This window comes from Terrapene carolina, unplaced genomic scaffold, assembly GCF_002925995.2.
Source record: "Terrapene carolina triunguis isolate 2854851 unplaced genomic scaffold, T_m_triunguis-2.0 Scaffold374, whole genome shotgun sequence".
Lineage (NCBI taxonomy): Eukaryota > Metazoa > Chordata > Testudines > Emydidae > Terrapene > Terrapene triunguis.
Window position 1 is genome coordinate 6,296,155 of NW_020664725.1, and position 15,324 is coordinate 6,311,478.

Here is a 15,324-nt window from a genome sequence, read left to right on the forward strand (position 1 = left end):
GTTGCTTCCTCCTGACTCTTCCAGTGCATCCCAGAGTGCATTGCTCCATGTGCTTCTGGTGTCGGTCTGTGCGCACGTTTGCTGGACACTCAGTCCCCTGCTGAGGCATGATGGGATAGCTGCCCAGATTTTCCCGGAATGGACTGGGGCAAACGCTTAAACAGTATGGCTGGTGAGGATGCCCAAACTGCATGGAAAAAGCTGCTGCCAGGGTGCCACTCAGCCAGGTTTGTCGTAACCCGCTCAGATGAAGATGTTGCAAACTGGCTACCAAAATATGTCTGTGCGTGTTGCCAGTCTCTCGGGCATTTGCAGGGCACCGATCCCCTATGGTATCTGGCACCATGTATGTGAGGCAGATGCCAAGTGCCGAACTGGCCAATGACTGGCAAGCTGGAATGGCCAGTTGTTGCAGAAGGTTCCATCTCATCCAAATGCTCAGCCCCAGATGTTGAGCCAGTCTTGGTCTGAGGGACTAAACATCTGTCCCCATTTGATGTTAGACTGGCTCCTGTTTCTCCTCCTTAAGGGTGCAATTGAAAGGTTCTTTGTGGCTTTGAAGATCCTCCTTGGTGTCCCCAAGTTATGGGAGCTGCAGGCTCTCCCTGTACAGTCAGTCGTTCTGGCTCTTCTGTTTCTCAGGAAGGGGCCCAGCCTGGGAGACTGCTAAGCACATTCAGCTCCCGCGGGTGGAGATGCACCGCCCAGGGCCATGTCCAAAGTGTATTCTGGGCATGTCTCCAATGGAGAGAGACCTGCTGAAATGTCACTGTCTGAAACCCATCACCAGCCTGTAGTTGTGTATTGTACCGGTGAGCGATGGCATCGGTGCATCATCTAACGCAGGGGTAGGCAACCTATGGCACGCGTGCCGAAGGCGGCACGCAAGCTGATTTTTCAGTGGCGCTCACACTGTCCCGGTCCTGGCCACCCGTTCAGGGGGCTCTGCATTTTAATTGAATTTTAAATGAAGCTTCTTAAACATTTTAAAAACCTTATTTACTTTACATACAACAATAGTTTAGTTATGTATTATAGACTTATGGAAAGAGACCTTCTAAAAACATTACATTGTATTACTGGCACACGAAACCTTAAATTATAGTGAATAAATGAAGACTTGGCACACCACTTCTGAAAGGTTGCTGACCCCTGATCTAACGTCTCCCCTTCCTTCCCCAGATTGCACCAAGGAGCAGTTCAGGTGTGATAACGGCTGGTGCAAGCCACGCTTCTGGCTCTGCGACGGTGTGAATGATTGTGGGGACAACAGTGATGAGCTGCAATGCAGTAAGTGACTCGCCCGTTGCTTCGCCCCACGCTGAGACCAGGCCGTTAAGTCACGGTGTTGAAGGCCAGAAGAGACCTCCAGAACATCTGGGCTGACCTCCTGTATAGTCCAGGCCACTAACACCCCCACCCACCTAGTCAACAACCACAATTAGACCAATGTATTACAGCCCTCAGGAGAATAAACTAATGTGTGCCGCAGACAGAGAACAGGAGGGACTGAGACCTGACAATGTGTGAAAAACACTGGTGGGAAGAGTGTTAGAGCTGGTGAGGTGAGAGTTAGATCTGACTAGCTGCAATTGGGGTGACTCTGTGTTTAGTTTGAACTGGTTTTAACAGAGAGAGGGAGGATCAGCTTTGCCTGCAAAAAATAAATAAATATAAAATTAGAGTAATTGACTGGAGCTAGATTAATATTTGCACTTTCCCACAGAAAAGCAAGAGTTTTATAATAACTTATTTAGATTAAAAAAAAAAGTTTCCTATCCCACGTTCTGGGTGCCCTAACATAATTCATCCATACAATAAATGCAATTAAATTAAATGCCAACCGTATTAAAATCAGTGCTGCAGGAACTCTGCTGCCAGCCAGCTACTAACCTTCTGCGTGATCTAGGAAATGCACCTCAACCAGACCCTTTCAAAGGAGGTGTCTTTTGCAGAGCACCTGGAAAGTTGCCAAATTCAGGCTATTTGGGACAAAGCGGTATTATAAGGGGCTGTGTAAGGAATAAGTAGGCTTGGAAGGGTTGGATTTTTGTAAATGTCAATTTCATCGTACAATCAAAACTGAGGAACAACTATTTCCATCGATTGACGATCAAAACTGACAGAGAGGCAAAGTAAGAAAAATGCTGCTTGGGAACGTATTCGAGTTTTGATTCCAGGACATTTTACTTTGCATAATTGGACAGGGGGTGTTGACAATTTGTGTTCTTTTATAAAGCTGTAACTTTCTGAATCTCAAAGTCTGGCGTTCAATAACTATTGCCTGACTCCAGCCCCAGTTTCCAGCCCCTCAAAATTTAAATCAATAAAAATTTTTGGGGGGGGGGAAAGATAAAAAAAGAAATTTTGAAGACTGTTAAAAATTAACTTAAAAACACAAAAAAAAAAAAAAAAAGCTTAAAAATAAACATCGGAATGACAAATCAATAAAAATGGGAATTCTGCCAAGCCTGGGATAACATCAATGTTTTGTGGGAAAGGGGAGAAAGAAAAGAGCAGATTCGTAGGAGGAGATGGAGAAAGAAACAGAGGGGAAACAGAACATGAAAGTTGGGTTAAAGGTAAGAGGTGTTAGTCTAAGCTAGAGAACCACAGGGTCTGTCTGCGTCCTGCAGCCTCAGTAAGGAAGCTCCTTTATATCCCTGAAAGCCTGGTCCTGTCTCCTCCATCAGGCGGGTCGCTTAAAGCTGGATCTTTGGCACTTTGTGCCCTTTTTGCTCTTTCTGAGCAGTGGCTGCTTCCTCTTTCTCCCAGAATGCCCAGATAAGAACTTCAAGTGCCGCAACGGGAAATGCATCCCTGAAAACCAGAAATGTGATGGCAAGGACGACTGCGGGGACGGGAGCGACGAGGGCACCTGCAGCAAAGGTGAGGACGGGCTGGGGAGGAGAGTCTTGAAATGGGCACGCTTATTAGCAAGACCCGCGTGAGCCTCCTGCAGGCCCCCAGCAAGGGGCCACGAACAGGGCTTCCGTTTGCGGGAAATCTGTGGAACCACGACAGCGTGCCAAGAGGGGGATCTCAAAGCCACGACACAGGGACACGGGTGGGATTCCCGTGGGAGCTGCATGTCACTGGTGTCGCATATACCAGCAAAACCATGTAGCTGAAACGCCGAGAGGCTCATATCGTCCCCACGCCCTTCTCCTGGGAAGGAGCCTAAAAGGCAGTCCCAGACAACATTCCTCCTGGCCTCAGCGTCCTTTCCAGGAACTAGTGCCTGGGGGGTTCCCCAGCATGGTGCCATCTGGGGCTAACGCTTCTCCCTTTGGCCTGCCTGCAGTGGAGTCCATCTCCTGCACGGATTACACCTACAAGTGCCGCAGCAGCGGGTGCGTGAGCAAGACCAACCCGGAGTGCGATGGGAAGAAGGACTGTGCTGATAACTCGGACGAGGAGAACTGTGGTGGGTGATGCCCCTTCTCGGTGCTGGTGTGGTGGCTGGCACTCCCCTAAGTCAGGGTTTAGATTCTGAGAACTGCTAATTATTTTATGGAGTTGGAAAGGGAGGTTGGAGAGGGGTGGGGATATGGACGTACAGTGAAACCCCGCTATAACGCGATGATTCGATTGCGATAAATGCGGGGTCGCGGTATAGCGGGGTTACCAAAATTTTACCATTTCAAGCCGGTCAGTTTCAAGCTGGTCAATTTCTCTTGGGCAGAGAGTAGGGGAGAGGTGCAAGGGGCAGAGGAGGAGCGAGGAGCAGCTGGGGAGGAGAATGGCTCTTCCCGCCAAAAGGAGAAGCGGGGGTAGAGGGGAAGAGGCAGTTGGGAAGGCACATTCCTTTTTTTGTTTTTCTTCGGCGGCGCTCTGGCCGCATTTTTGTGTGTGTGTGTGTGTGTGTGTGTGTGTGTGCATGCTTCAGCGGCGCTCCGGCCGCTTTTTCTTTTTTTTGTGCTTCAGCGGCGCTCTGGCCAGTGTTTTTTTGTTTTGTTTTTGTTTTTTGTTTTTTTTTTGTTGTGCTTGGGGCGGCGGGAGCCACCTTATGATCGCATTATAGCCGAACTCGCGTTATCACGGGGTTTCCCTGTATTGTGCCTTTTGGAATTGATTTGTTTTGCTAGGGAATAGGCAGACTGTCATCAAGAAGTTGAGGTGATGGTTTGATCTTTGTTTTTAAATTAAAAAGTTTATGTAGGACCTACACAAATGCTTTTATTCACACACTGCTGACTCTGCCACTACAGTTCGCAAACTCTATTCCCACTGCAGTGATAACTCTAATGATCAGTTGCCAAAGCGATTGGCGGCATCAGCACCATTAAATAGATTCCCCAAGGATAGAGCAGGGGTCTGACGAGATTGAGAGCAGGTAACTAACAGGAGTGGTCTCTTTTCTCCGGTCTTTCTCTCACTCTCCCATCTCAGACTGTGGGATCCGCTCTTACAGCAAGAAGACCCGGATCGTCGGCGGGCAGAACTCAGAAGTGGGCGAGTGGCCGTGGCAGGTCAGCCTGCACGTGAAAGGCCAGGGGCACATCTGTGGGGCCTCGCTGATATCGGACAAGTGGCTGGTGTCAGCAGCACACTGTTTCCAAGAAGAGGGGCAGATCAGGTTGGTGGGTGCGGTGGGATTGGGTCTCTGCTGCTCTCTAGGGTTGGGCAGACTCGGTGCCATGTCAGACACGCGTGTGGAGGGTAGGAATTGCTATAGCAGATCAGACCAATGGGCTCTTTGGCCTAGTATCCTTCCACCAATGGAGGCCAGTACCAGCTGCTTCAGAGGAAGGCATAACTAACACATGCATACGCTTCCCCCTGCCCGTAAGGGAATAACCGAGAATGTTCTCTCTAAAGGGGAGTTTACTCTGATGCATAGGGGATGCTTCTTTTCCTCCCAACAATTCAGTGGACGCTTTGAATCCTGTACTGGGCCTGCTCCAAGTAATGGCTCCAACCCCATCATTATCAGACGGCAGCCTCTATCGACTGCCCTCCAGATTGATGGGGATGATGAGTGCGCTGCCACTGGTCATGCTCGTTAGGTGGGATCCTCGACTCCCCTCCCGCATCCTGTTGTGGCTGGTAGTTCTTAGCAAGCGGTGGCTCAGCCATTGGACTGCTGGGGGACCCTGCCATGCTTAGAGAAATGGAAGGGTGTGAGTTTATCATCATCTCGCTGGTCACAGCTGTTTAAACTGTGTATTCTGGTAGGGAGCTTTGCAGGGAAGCTCCATGTTCCACCAAATAGCCCGGCAGCCACAACGGAGCTCTGAGGGACTCCTGGGAGCCCTATGGGGCTGGTCAGAAAATGGGCACTCTTTCCCCCCATGGCGAAATGAAAAAATCAAAATGGGTACCTCATGGGAGTTGTAGATTGGCTGCCTTATGCTCCTGTTCCTTCTAGGCCGGGTTATCTGGTCAGGCTACATCTCTCATTCTGCACCCCTGATAATGGGGGCAGGCCGTTGCATCATGGGAGATGTAGTCTGTCTGTGGAGCCCAAACCATAGAGGAGAATGGGGGCAGAGGTACCTGAACTACTGCTCCCATGAGGCTTCGTGACAGTATAGCCCAAAGAGTCCTAATTCAGTTTTCAGGCACTTGTTTGTTTGACCAGAAACCAGACGTTTCCGTGGAAAACAAATGCTATTTTATGGAAACGCGGTTAGTTGAAAACCCAATTTTCTGTTTAAATTTTTTTTTTTTTTTTTTAATTTTTTTTTTTTTTTTGCTGGAAAACTTTTTCCCAGTCCAAACCCTGTCCTAGAGCCATCTCCAGTTTCACCCCGCGTCACCCTGTGGCATGTCTCTGTGCAGGTACTCGGACCCCAAGCTGTGGACGGCCTTTCTAGGGCTTCACGACCAGAGCGACCGGAATAACGAGATGGTGCAAGAGCGGAGCATCAAGAGCATCATCTCCAACCCCCAATTCAACGACTTCACCTACGACTACGACATCGCTGTGCTGGAGCTGCAGAGTCCTGTCACCTTCACCACCTCTGTCCAGCCCATCTGCCTGCCCGATGCCACCCATGACTTCCCTTCTGGCAAGGAAATCTGGGTGACCGGATGGGGGGCCACCTCGGAAGGAGGTGAGGGGGGTCACCTGGGAAGGGGTGAGGGAGGTGGGACTGGATGCCTGTATTTGTTCTGGGTGCACTGGATGCCACTTGGCTGATCAATGCGTAGCCCGAGTGGGGAGGGGGAGAGCCTACAAAGTCTTGGTAGATCCTCGCCTCATTGGAAACTCATTTAATCCATAGGCCACCATTGTGGGGGCCTTGTGCTGAGAATGAAGGCGTGTTTCCAGCAGCTGAGAGAGGGGGTGTTTTGGGACTGTCTGGAGTGAGTCCAGAGTCTGCTGCCAGACTTTCCCCTCAGCCTGTGCCACACACGGTGCCCCCAGCCCTTGTAGCTGGTTTTGGATCCTCTTGCTGGGAGAAAGTGGGCTCCCGTCAGGAGCCTGGGATGCAGTGGGTGGGGGAGAGGTCAGGGTGCGGCTGGCGGTCAGTGGTGGGATTGAATCCGACAGGAAGGGAGGTGTCTCTGGGGCGCAGCTGGGTTCTGATGGCTGGAGTTTGGGACTGGGGGGTTGGGGGAGGGGCTTGCTTTGGGGGAGGCTGTGAAGAGAGAAGGGAGCATGTTGGTGAGGAGAGCACTTGTCTGCTCATAACCCTCAGGGCGCTGAGGATTAGGAGTTGGGACATGTGCTCTCCACCCCAGACTCTATGCATGGAGGGGACTCCTATCTCTGGTCCTTGTAGGTGTTGGTGCCACCATCCTGCAGAAGGCGTCGATTCGGGTGATTAACCAGACCATTTGCAACACACTGCTGACCAACCAGATAACATCGCGTATGATGTGTGTGGGGTTCCTGACGGGGGGTATCGATGCCTGCCAGGTAGGGGCCTCTGGGTTTGGAAGGGATTTGACCAGATTGTGTTGAAACCCCAGGAAGCGGGGGTAGCCCTTTCTTAGCAAGTTGGGTCCAACACGGTGGCTTACTTTGTATCTCCATCAGCCCTGGTGCATTCTGGATACTGAGGCTGTCTCTCCCCTAGGGGAGGTTTTATTTCCTTAGTGTTAATCAATGGGAATCACTGATGGTTTTTCTTTAACACCCAGTTCTTTGGAGGGGAGGGGTGTGCGGGAGGCGTTATTTGGCTCTGGATCCAGATTTTCAAAGCATGGGTCACCTCCATTTGCTTGTCAGTTTTCATCCGGCCCTGGCTCGCTAGTGCTGGGAAGCTGTTGCTATCTGATAGCTGTTTGCCTGACTCCTCTGGCCTACCTGCCCGGAGCCCCAGTCTCCACCCGCATTGCTGGTGGTCTCCTGAGGAGAGGCCAAGGACTCAATGAGCCCTGAGGCAGAACTCTCCTGCCTCAGCCAAGGGTCAAGATGAGGGCCGAGAGGGCGCTTAGTGTTGCTGCCTGCATAACAGGTTGCCAAGACGGTTCTATTCACCAGCGTGAAATTCGCTGGAAGACGGGACTCCCGTTCCCCAAGTACCACCAAGGTCCCAAAGGGAGGGGAGAAACTGAAAGAGAAAGTTAATGCAAACATCAAGGCGCTTCAGAGACTCTTACCTCCTGCAAGGTCTTTTTAGATGAAAAAACAAACCACCTAGGAAATTCCCATGTGAAAACTTCATCAACTTACAGTGATGGTCGATCACCCTCCTACTTCCTACCCTACCTCTAAACACAGTCGCGTGGAAATGACCAGTGGACGTAACTTCTAGAAACATTTCACGTCCCTTACGAATTCCTTCATTTGGTTAATAACTATGTGGGCAGGGGCTCGTTTCTGTGCTCAAAATGGAGGAAGAGCCCGAGGTGGGAGGGGATTAGCCTGTTTTAACCTGCGGTTCCGTTTCCATGCAGGGGGACTCGGGCGGGCCGTTGGTTAGCGTGGAGAACAACAACAGGCTGTTTCTGGCCGGCGTGGTCAGCTGGGGAGACGGCTGCGCCCAGCGGAACAAGCCAGGAGTCTACACTCGGGTCTCCAAGCTGCGGGACTGGATCAAGAAGCACACGAGGATCTAGGAGGGCTCCAGCGAGGGGCTCTCGATCCAGATGGACACGCAGGGCGGGCGGCGCCTCTCACGTTCGGCTCTGGGTCTCTTTCAAGCCGGTGGTTGAAGACACTCCCAGCTGATGTGAAGGGAATCGTGTGTGTGTGTGTGTGTGTGTGTGTGTATGGTTTCCTCCCCGCCCCCCTGGGACTGGACCAGCGGGACGCCTGCCCCGTTCGAAGGCATGGGGGGGAGGAGTGGGCAGCTCGGATCCTTCCCCGTATTCCCTCCCCTCCTCCTTCAGGGAGCTGCCCCTAATGTGAACTTAACCTCTACCTCTGGTGAGCAGGAACCTCCAACGGGAGAGCGTAGGAATCCCACCTCTCCTCCCATCTCACCTCAGCACGAACTGTGATGGGCGGACGTTCTGGAGGGAGTGGGGAGAAACCCCTGCTCATCCTAGTCCAAAGGGACTGGGCTGCACCAAGGACACGCTTCTCCGTATTTGAAGCGGGGCTGTGTAATTGTGTGTGTGTTTCACCAGAACTGCCCAGTGTCTGGCAGGTGATGGCAGAGCTGGTTTTTTGGATGAATCCTTTGTCTCCCACCCGGGAAATTCCGTGTGTTCCAATCTTCCACCTGCTCCTTCCGGCCTGTTGTGTCCAGACACCCGCTTAGACGGCGTGGGAGGGATATGCAGCCTGAGCCCCCACTAACCCTCCCAGGAACTGCTGGGGCTGCCCATTCAACCCCCCTCTCTGGTCCTAGCAGCCACCTCGATCCAGTTCAGATGGACTTTTAGATACTTGTTTTTTTAACCGTGTTTTTGGTTGTTTTCGGAGCTCCAGTTCCCCCCGATAATGCTGCACGGGGAAGGTTAGCGGTTTGTATCGGTTGCCTACCATCGAATGACCCCCCCCCAAAAAAACTGCTCTCGGTGACTCCAGTAAAACACTTTTAAACGAGAGGTTTAATAGCGAGAGGTTAAAATCTCCCCTGATCTGTCAATGATGGAAAACCAGGCTCTGTTGGACCCGCTCCCTTCTCCCGCCCTGAGCTGCTGTGCTCTGCCTCCGGCCTGGGGGTGGTTATGGGACAGCTCGTCCTGCGCTTAGATCCATTTATGATGTCAGTGCAAGGAACGCCAGGCTCTGCATGGCAGGGAAGGCTCACTGCTGCCCCCTGCAGGGGAGTGATGGAGGTGATTGTGACCTTTTAAATGAATCTTTCCTCGCAAGAGTGGTTTTTATCGGCTTGTTTTGGAGCAAAGGGGAGGTGGTTGGCGACGCCCTGCTTGGATTCTGAGAACGGAGTCAGGGAGGAGATGACTGGGAAATCCGCCGGGTGCAAGACAGCTATGGCACAAGGCAGAGTCATCTCAGCCTAGCCTGGGCGCTGTCTGTGCTGGGGTTAGCTGCTGTTCAGTCAGTCCGGCTGTTCTCACTGGGCTGTTACTGCGTGCCAGCAGCTGACCCTGCTTGCTGAGCGCTAGGCTTGTGTACCCTGTGCACTAAGGGATCTAGCACATGGGAGGATGGTTCTACAGAGCCTGCATCTCCGTTTGAGGGGGGTCATGCCTAAATTTAAACACAGAGGTTTGGGGCCCACCAATCTCCGCAGGCTGCTCAGATCCACGCAGGGCACTGCCTTCTGGGTCTTGTAGTCCCTCGGCGAGGTTCGTCACGCAGACCCACAAGGAAATGCACTGTAGCCACTGTTGAGGGGCATCGGGGGGGTCACACTGCAGAATTCCAGATGAGCCAGTCGCTACTGAGTTGCGGGCTGAACTTTGCCACCCCCAACTCCCCATCTGCCTGTTTTTCACAAGAATGGTTTAAATGTATCCACTGGAGAGCGTGTGTGTGTGTGTGTATGTGCGCGTATACGCATTATCTATCTACTGACCTGTTTACGGGTCAGATTGGCATTGCCACAATGTGCCTTAACTGTAAGAAGTGAAGTGTGACCTCGTTCGCTGTCAGTGTGACCTCGTTCGCTGTCTGTGAAACCCCAAGCCCGTCCGTGGGACGTGAGCGCCTCAGTCCTTTAGCTGGTTCTTTAGTCCTTGCAGGAGGCTGAAGCCTTAGGTGCCATGTGAGATCGGGGAGACAAAGGGTCACACAGTGGTTGCTCTTCACGGTACCCCAAAGTAGGCCCCCAGGCAGCGCGTTGAGATCCTGAGCACGGGGCCAACCCTGTAGCTCTTCTATGGACCAGTGGAAATATTGGGAGTGATAATGGCTGCAGCGTCAGACCCAGGCTCCGTCCTGCTCAAAGGCATTACATAGGCAGGGCATGGACTGGGAGCCCCAATAGGAGACTTCTGGCTAATTGAGAACATGACTGCAAGCCATGCTGTGTGTGTGTGTGTGTGTGTGTGTGTGTAGTGGTGATACAATAGAAGCTATTTTGTGGTTGGCTAGTGCTGCTATGGGGACAAGGTGGGAGTAGAGACCTGTAGGTACCTGTGAATGGCCCCTCTAGGAATCTTTGGTACTTCCCTCTTCTGGCCAGTGCTGGGCCCCGATCCTGGAATCGCTAGCACCTGACTCGTTGCAGGATCAGGCAGCAATCTGCCAGGACAGAGGGGAGCTGATAAGCGTGTAAAACCATTTGCTCGTATGAACAGCTTGCCGCAGCCCTAAAAGAGTGTGTTGCCGTTTTAGGAAATGTCTCTGCCTGCCCCTGATCCTTGACACAAGCCGGGCTGGGGTAAGGGGGGGGGGGGTGCTTGATGGCTTTTTAATCTATTTTTAAAAGGAATGTTGCAAAATGATTTCAAATGTGCTGATTTTTGATCCGGTTTTCTTCTGTATATATTGCTCCCTACCGTAGTGTTGTACATATGTCGGAGTGATGAAAGCAGGCCTTTCCTGCTCGGTTTAACCTCCTTCCGCACTTCTTTGTTGTAAAGTCACTTTTGTAAAGCTCTGAATGAAATGGAGAGGCTTGGAGAAAATCTGTATTAAACTGGGTATTTTTGTATTACTCTGATCATTTCGTTCTTTATTGCTGCACCCAGAGGGCTTGGAGCGCTTCGTAAACCTCGCTGATCTGATCTCCAGGTCCTCTGTGAGGGAGGGATTGTTGTGCCTATTTCACAGCTGGGGAAACTGAGGCGCAGAAAGGTGACTTGACCCAAGTTGCAGTGCGGGAGGTCTAGGTTGGATATTAGGAAACACTATTTCACTAGAAGGGTGGTGAAGCACTGGAATGGGTTAACTAGGGAGGTGGTGGAATCTCCATCCTTAAAAACCTCTTATGCCCAGTTTGACAAAGCCCAGGCTGGGATGATTTAGTTGGGGATTGGTCCTGCTTTGAGCAGGGGATTGGACTAGATGACCTCCTGAGGTCCCTTCCAACCCTGATATTCTATGATTGTGCAGGAAATGGGTGGCAGAATTTCAGACCAAATCTGGTAACCTAACAGTGACAAGGCTGTAGAGAGGAAGCATGGTCCAGTGGTTAGGGAGCCAACTGGAGACCTGGGTTACAGTTCCTGCTCTGCCACAGATTTCCTCTGTGACCTTGGGCAAGTCACTTAATTGCTCTGTGCCTCAGTTTCCCATCTGTAAAACGGACTGCGAGGGTCAGTCCGTTACCGATCATGCGGCGCTCGGATACTCTGGGGAGGGGGGCCAGGTACATATGTCAGATAGATGCTTGGTGTAGGGAGCGGCGCAGCTGGAGAGAGGGGCTTGCGGAGAGCTCCAGAGGATGCCAACAGCCAGCCCCCTGGGCTGAGCTACAGAAGGAAGCTGACTGCAGCGGATGACGGCTGAACTACAGCAGGGTGTGTAACCCTCCGAATCTCTATCTGGTATCAGCCCCTGGCGGCCTCTGCTCTCCGTGCAGTGCAGCGTGATGGCAATTTGTACTTATGCACTCAGGGAGTGGGGTTTTCGCTTTCCCAAATCTGCCCATCATGAGGCATTGAAACAACCCAGCGGCTTGTCCTCCACCTTGGTACGCGCTGCTCCCTGGGAGCTGTCTACATGGCAGTGGCGTGAGATCCCTGCTTGAGGCACACCTCTGATCCTGGGCCTGGCTTGGTCACCGATGGCAGCATAAGGAATGCAGCGGGAAGGCTCGGTGATGTGAACGGGCTGTTTGAAGGGGATGCCCGGAATTCTGCACTCCGGGCCCCTGCTCATGGGCACGGACTGGGCTGGTGCAGAAAAAGGATCTCGTAGAAGGGCCTTGATTGCGACTGGAGCAAATTGGATGCCGGTTGTCAGGGCAGTGCCACTTGCTTCCCATGCACCAGGCCTATCCTATACCCTAACTCCAGCCTCCTCCCTCCCTGCAGGACTTGACCTGTCTGGATTCTCGCTCCCAGGTGGGACCACGGGGCTGCTCGTCAGACTCTCAGCTCAGGTAAATGGAACCCACCGAGGGGGCTTAGGCCCCGGAGGCTCCCTCCCGGTTGGAATATGTATGGCTTGCGCCAAAGGGAGGACCAAGAAAGAGGCGGCTGGATCGCTACACGGCAGTGGAGGGCATTATTGGTATTCCAGTAACATCCACAGGCCCCAGCCAAGGTCAGGGCTCCACTGTGCTCAACACTCTACAAACCCAGTAAGAGACACTCTGCCCCAGGTAGCATCCAGTCCAAACAGACGAGACAGAGGGTGGGAAATGGGGCACAGACAGGTGGAAATAGAACCCAGGTTTCCTGACAGTGGTGCCAATGCTCTATCCACTAAACCACGCTCTCTCCTACTGTCAGGCTGAACGACTCTTCCTCAGCTGGACTCACCCTGCAGTTCAGTTTCTGGGGCTCTCTGGGCCCAGGGTGGGGGGCACGTGTTTATGTTGCTCCCCCTCCGTTTCCTTGCTGGGCCCTTCCCAGTATTCAGTTGTGGGGACTTCCTTGCTCGCCAGCCAGGACTGAGCGTGGGGAGAAACGAATGCCTCCTTTGTCAGCAGTGTGCTCTGTGGAGGTGATGCACATGAGAAGGGAGGATGGAGTGTCTCCAGGCTTGTCTGTGTGCGGAAGTGACTCCAAGGTAGGGGGTGAATTTAATGTGCTGTCGCTATTCTGGAGTAAGAAGTTCCACATGGAGAGCTATTCCAGAATAGCAATAGTAGAATCCTTATTCTGGAATAACTATGCTGGCCAATTTCCCTATGTAGACCAGCCCTTAAAGTTTTCCAGCTATCTGGCTATTCTGGTTCAGGGCTGCAATCACACTTGTAATACTTTTCCCAATGCATAAGCTTTGCTGTAATGAAGCACTGTGACCATTAGGTGGCAGTGCAACCCACAGCCAATGTAGGATAGATTATAGCTCAAAACTCTGTGGTAGTTGGGACAGGAAAGGCCGATTAGACCCAGTCTGTTCCCTCTGCAAGGGCAGAACGTGGTCCACAAACAGAAGACCCGTTGTGCTATTTGGCTGCGAGCTGTCAGCCTCCACCCCAAACCCTGTTTTGCCTCCAGCATTTATAATGGTATTGAATAGATAAAGTGTTTTTAATTTATAAGGGGAGGTCGCACTCAGAGCCTTGCTATTTGAAAGGGGTCACCAGTAAAAAAAAGTTTGAGAACCACTGCCCTAGAGGAAACTGGAGGCGTTGTGTTTCCTGTGACTTCTGAGAAGCCCCAGCGGCCTCTTGGAATTGATTTGATATAAGGTAGTGTCTAAATTGGAGCTAGCAGCTTTTGGCCTGATCCTTCTGGTGCTTACGCCAGTAGTTACTCCAAGGGTACCCTGGCTTTATCTCAGTAAGAGGAGTCTTTGGCCCCTCCTGTTTCAAACATATTCAACATGCAGCCCCCTCCCTCCCTATGAGGCAGTAACATGGCTCAAGATGCACTGGCTGAAATCTGAGTGGGGAGAGGAAGAATTGCATCTTCTTTCTTTGAGGAAAGAAGAACTCTAGAAAGAGATACCTGAGCCTTTCCTCTTATCTTCACAGTGGCATCACTTCCAGCCATTGTCATCAACATCTGCCTGGCTCTGTCCCCTATTGAGGAAGATACCGACTGACTAGGGAGTCTTCTTGCCCAGTAGGTTAAAGATGAATTGTGTTAACTGGCATTCAATCACCTCTAGGTACAGGCAGCAATAGAATGGGTGACCATGTGAGATGGTAAACCTTTTGCCTCTGACTGGTTCAAGTCCAGCCCATGCTGGAAGGGATGCAAAGTGGCTACCAGCTGACGGTTGTTGGCTAGCCTACAAAAAGTGAGTTGGAAGGTTTACATTACAGATTCCACTGGAAAATGGCTTGACTAAACAAGTGTTTGTGAGAAAAATTCCGTGTGTCCAAATAGGGGGGAAAAAATCAGTTTGAGTTTATTTTTTGATAGCCTGACATTTAAAAAGAATGTAGTATTAAAATGGGGGGGATTCCCACCCTGCATGACCATGGAGAATGAACTTTTTCAGTCCTAGCAGAAAAGGAAGATCAAGCAAGGTTATGCTGGTTGCCTAGAGCTTCCAATGCTGCACCGCTCTCTGTTTAGGCAACAGACAGATACAGCAATGTTTCTTTCTAGGGCTGGTACCTTTCACCAGCATGAACCTATTTGGAGTAGTTTTAAACACGCAGGAGAGATTACACACACTAAAAACTAGAGCCACTGCCCTTTAGTATCCGAAGCATTTATTTACGTTTTTGTAAGCTTTTAGAAACATTGGAATAAGCTGATTACAGATAAGCCCCCTCTTTTAAACAGTATACAGGCACAGTGTAAAATCCATTCTCCTATTAATTTGTGCTTCTGAACTCTTCCATCAGCTCTTGTGAAGGGCAAGGTGCCGTGCTTAAGACACAGTGAAATCTACTCCGAAGAATTTAAAGTAGTTCAAGGTTCCCTATCTGCCTTTGAGCTCCCCTACCACTTTCTGGCCTCTTATGATCCATTCCATCTCTTTTGCTTTGGTGGTGGTGGGCAAAAGGCCATACATAGCAGCAACTATGAAACTGATCATACAAAGTGGTGGTGTCACAGCCAAAATCAAACAGACATGTTTTTATCCTAATCTGTTACATTTATAACAAGAATTGATACAAAACTTTCACACAGAAGTGATTACATTAATTAGCCCTGAACAGCTCACAGTAATTGACTACAATCATCTCCTCCAGGAGCTAGTGGGAAAACGGCCGTGGTCTCTGCTACCAGGCACTTAGTAACCTGTTCAAAGCACACAGCTTGCTAGGACTAGAGCCAGTGATGGCTGCGCTGGAGGAAAGGGGGAGACTGGGGACGAATGTGGCTACCAGAGATCACTGCGAGAGCCAAGACTTATCTTTTTATCTAAGCCTGGAAGAATTTGAGGGGAGGAGACTGGAAGAGGGGGCTGTGCCCCAGCTCTCCACAGCCCCATCC

General features: G+C 51.2%; 1 protein-coding gene across 1 annotated transcript in view; it reads left to right on the forward strand.

Annotated features, from left to right (window-relative positions):
• The window catches only part of ST14 (suppression of tumorigenicity 14), a 46,034-nt gene extending 36,326 nt beyond the window's left edge, over positions 1–9,708 (forward strand). The window contains exons 13-19 of the mRNA XM_024209661.3: positions 1,183–1,290; positions 2,776–2,889; positions 3,305–3,427; positions 4,393–4,579; positions 5,785–6,059; positions 6,732–6,868; positions 7,852–9,708. Of these exons, the coding sequence (XP_024065429.2) occupies positions 1,183–1,290; positions 2,776–2,889; positions 3,305–3,427; positions 4,393–4,579; positions 5,785–6,059; positions 6,732–6,868; positions 7,852–8,013 (1,106 nt within the window). The 3' untranslated portion in view covers positions 8,014–9,708. The remainder of the gene's footprint in view (positions 1–1,182; positions 1,291–2,775; positions 2,890–3,304; positions 3,428–4,392; positions 4,580–5,784; positions 6,060–6,731; positions 6,869–7,851) is intronic.
• Positions 9,709–15,324: the final 5,616 nt, after the last annotated feature.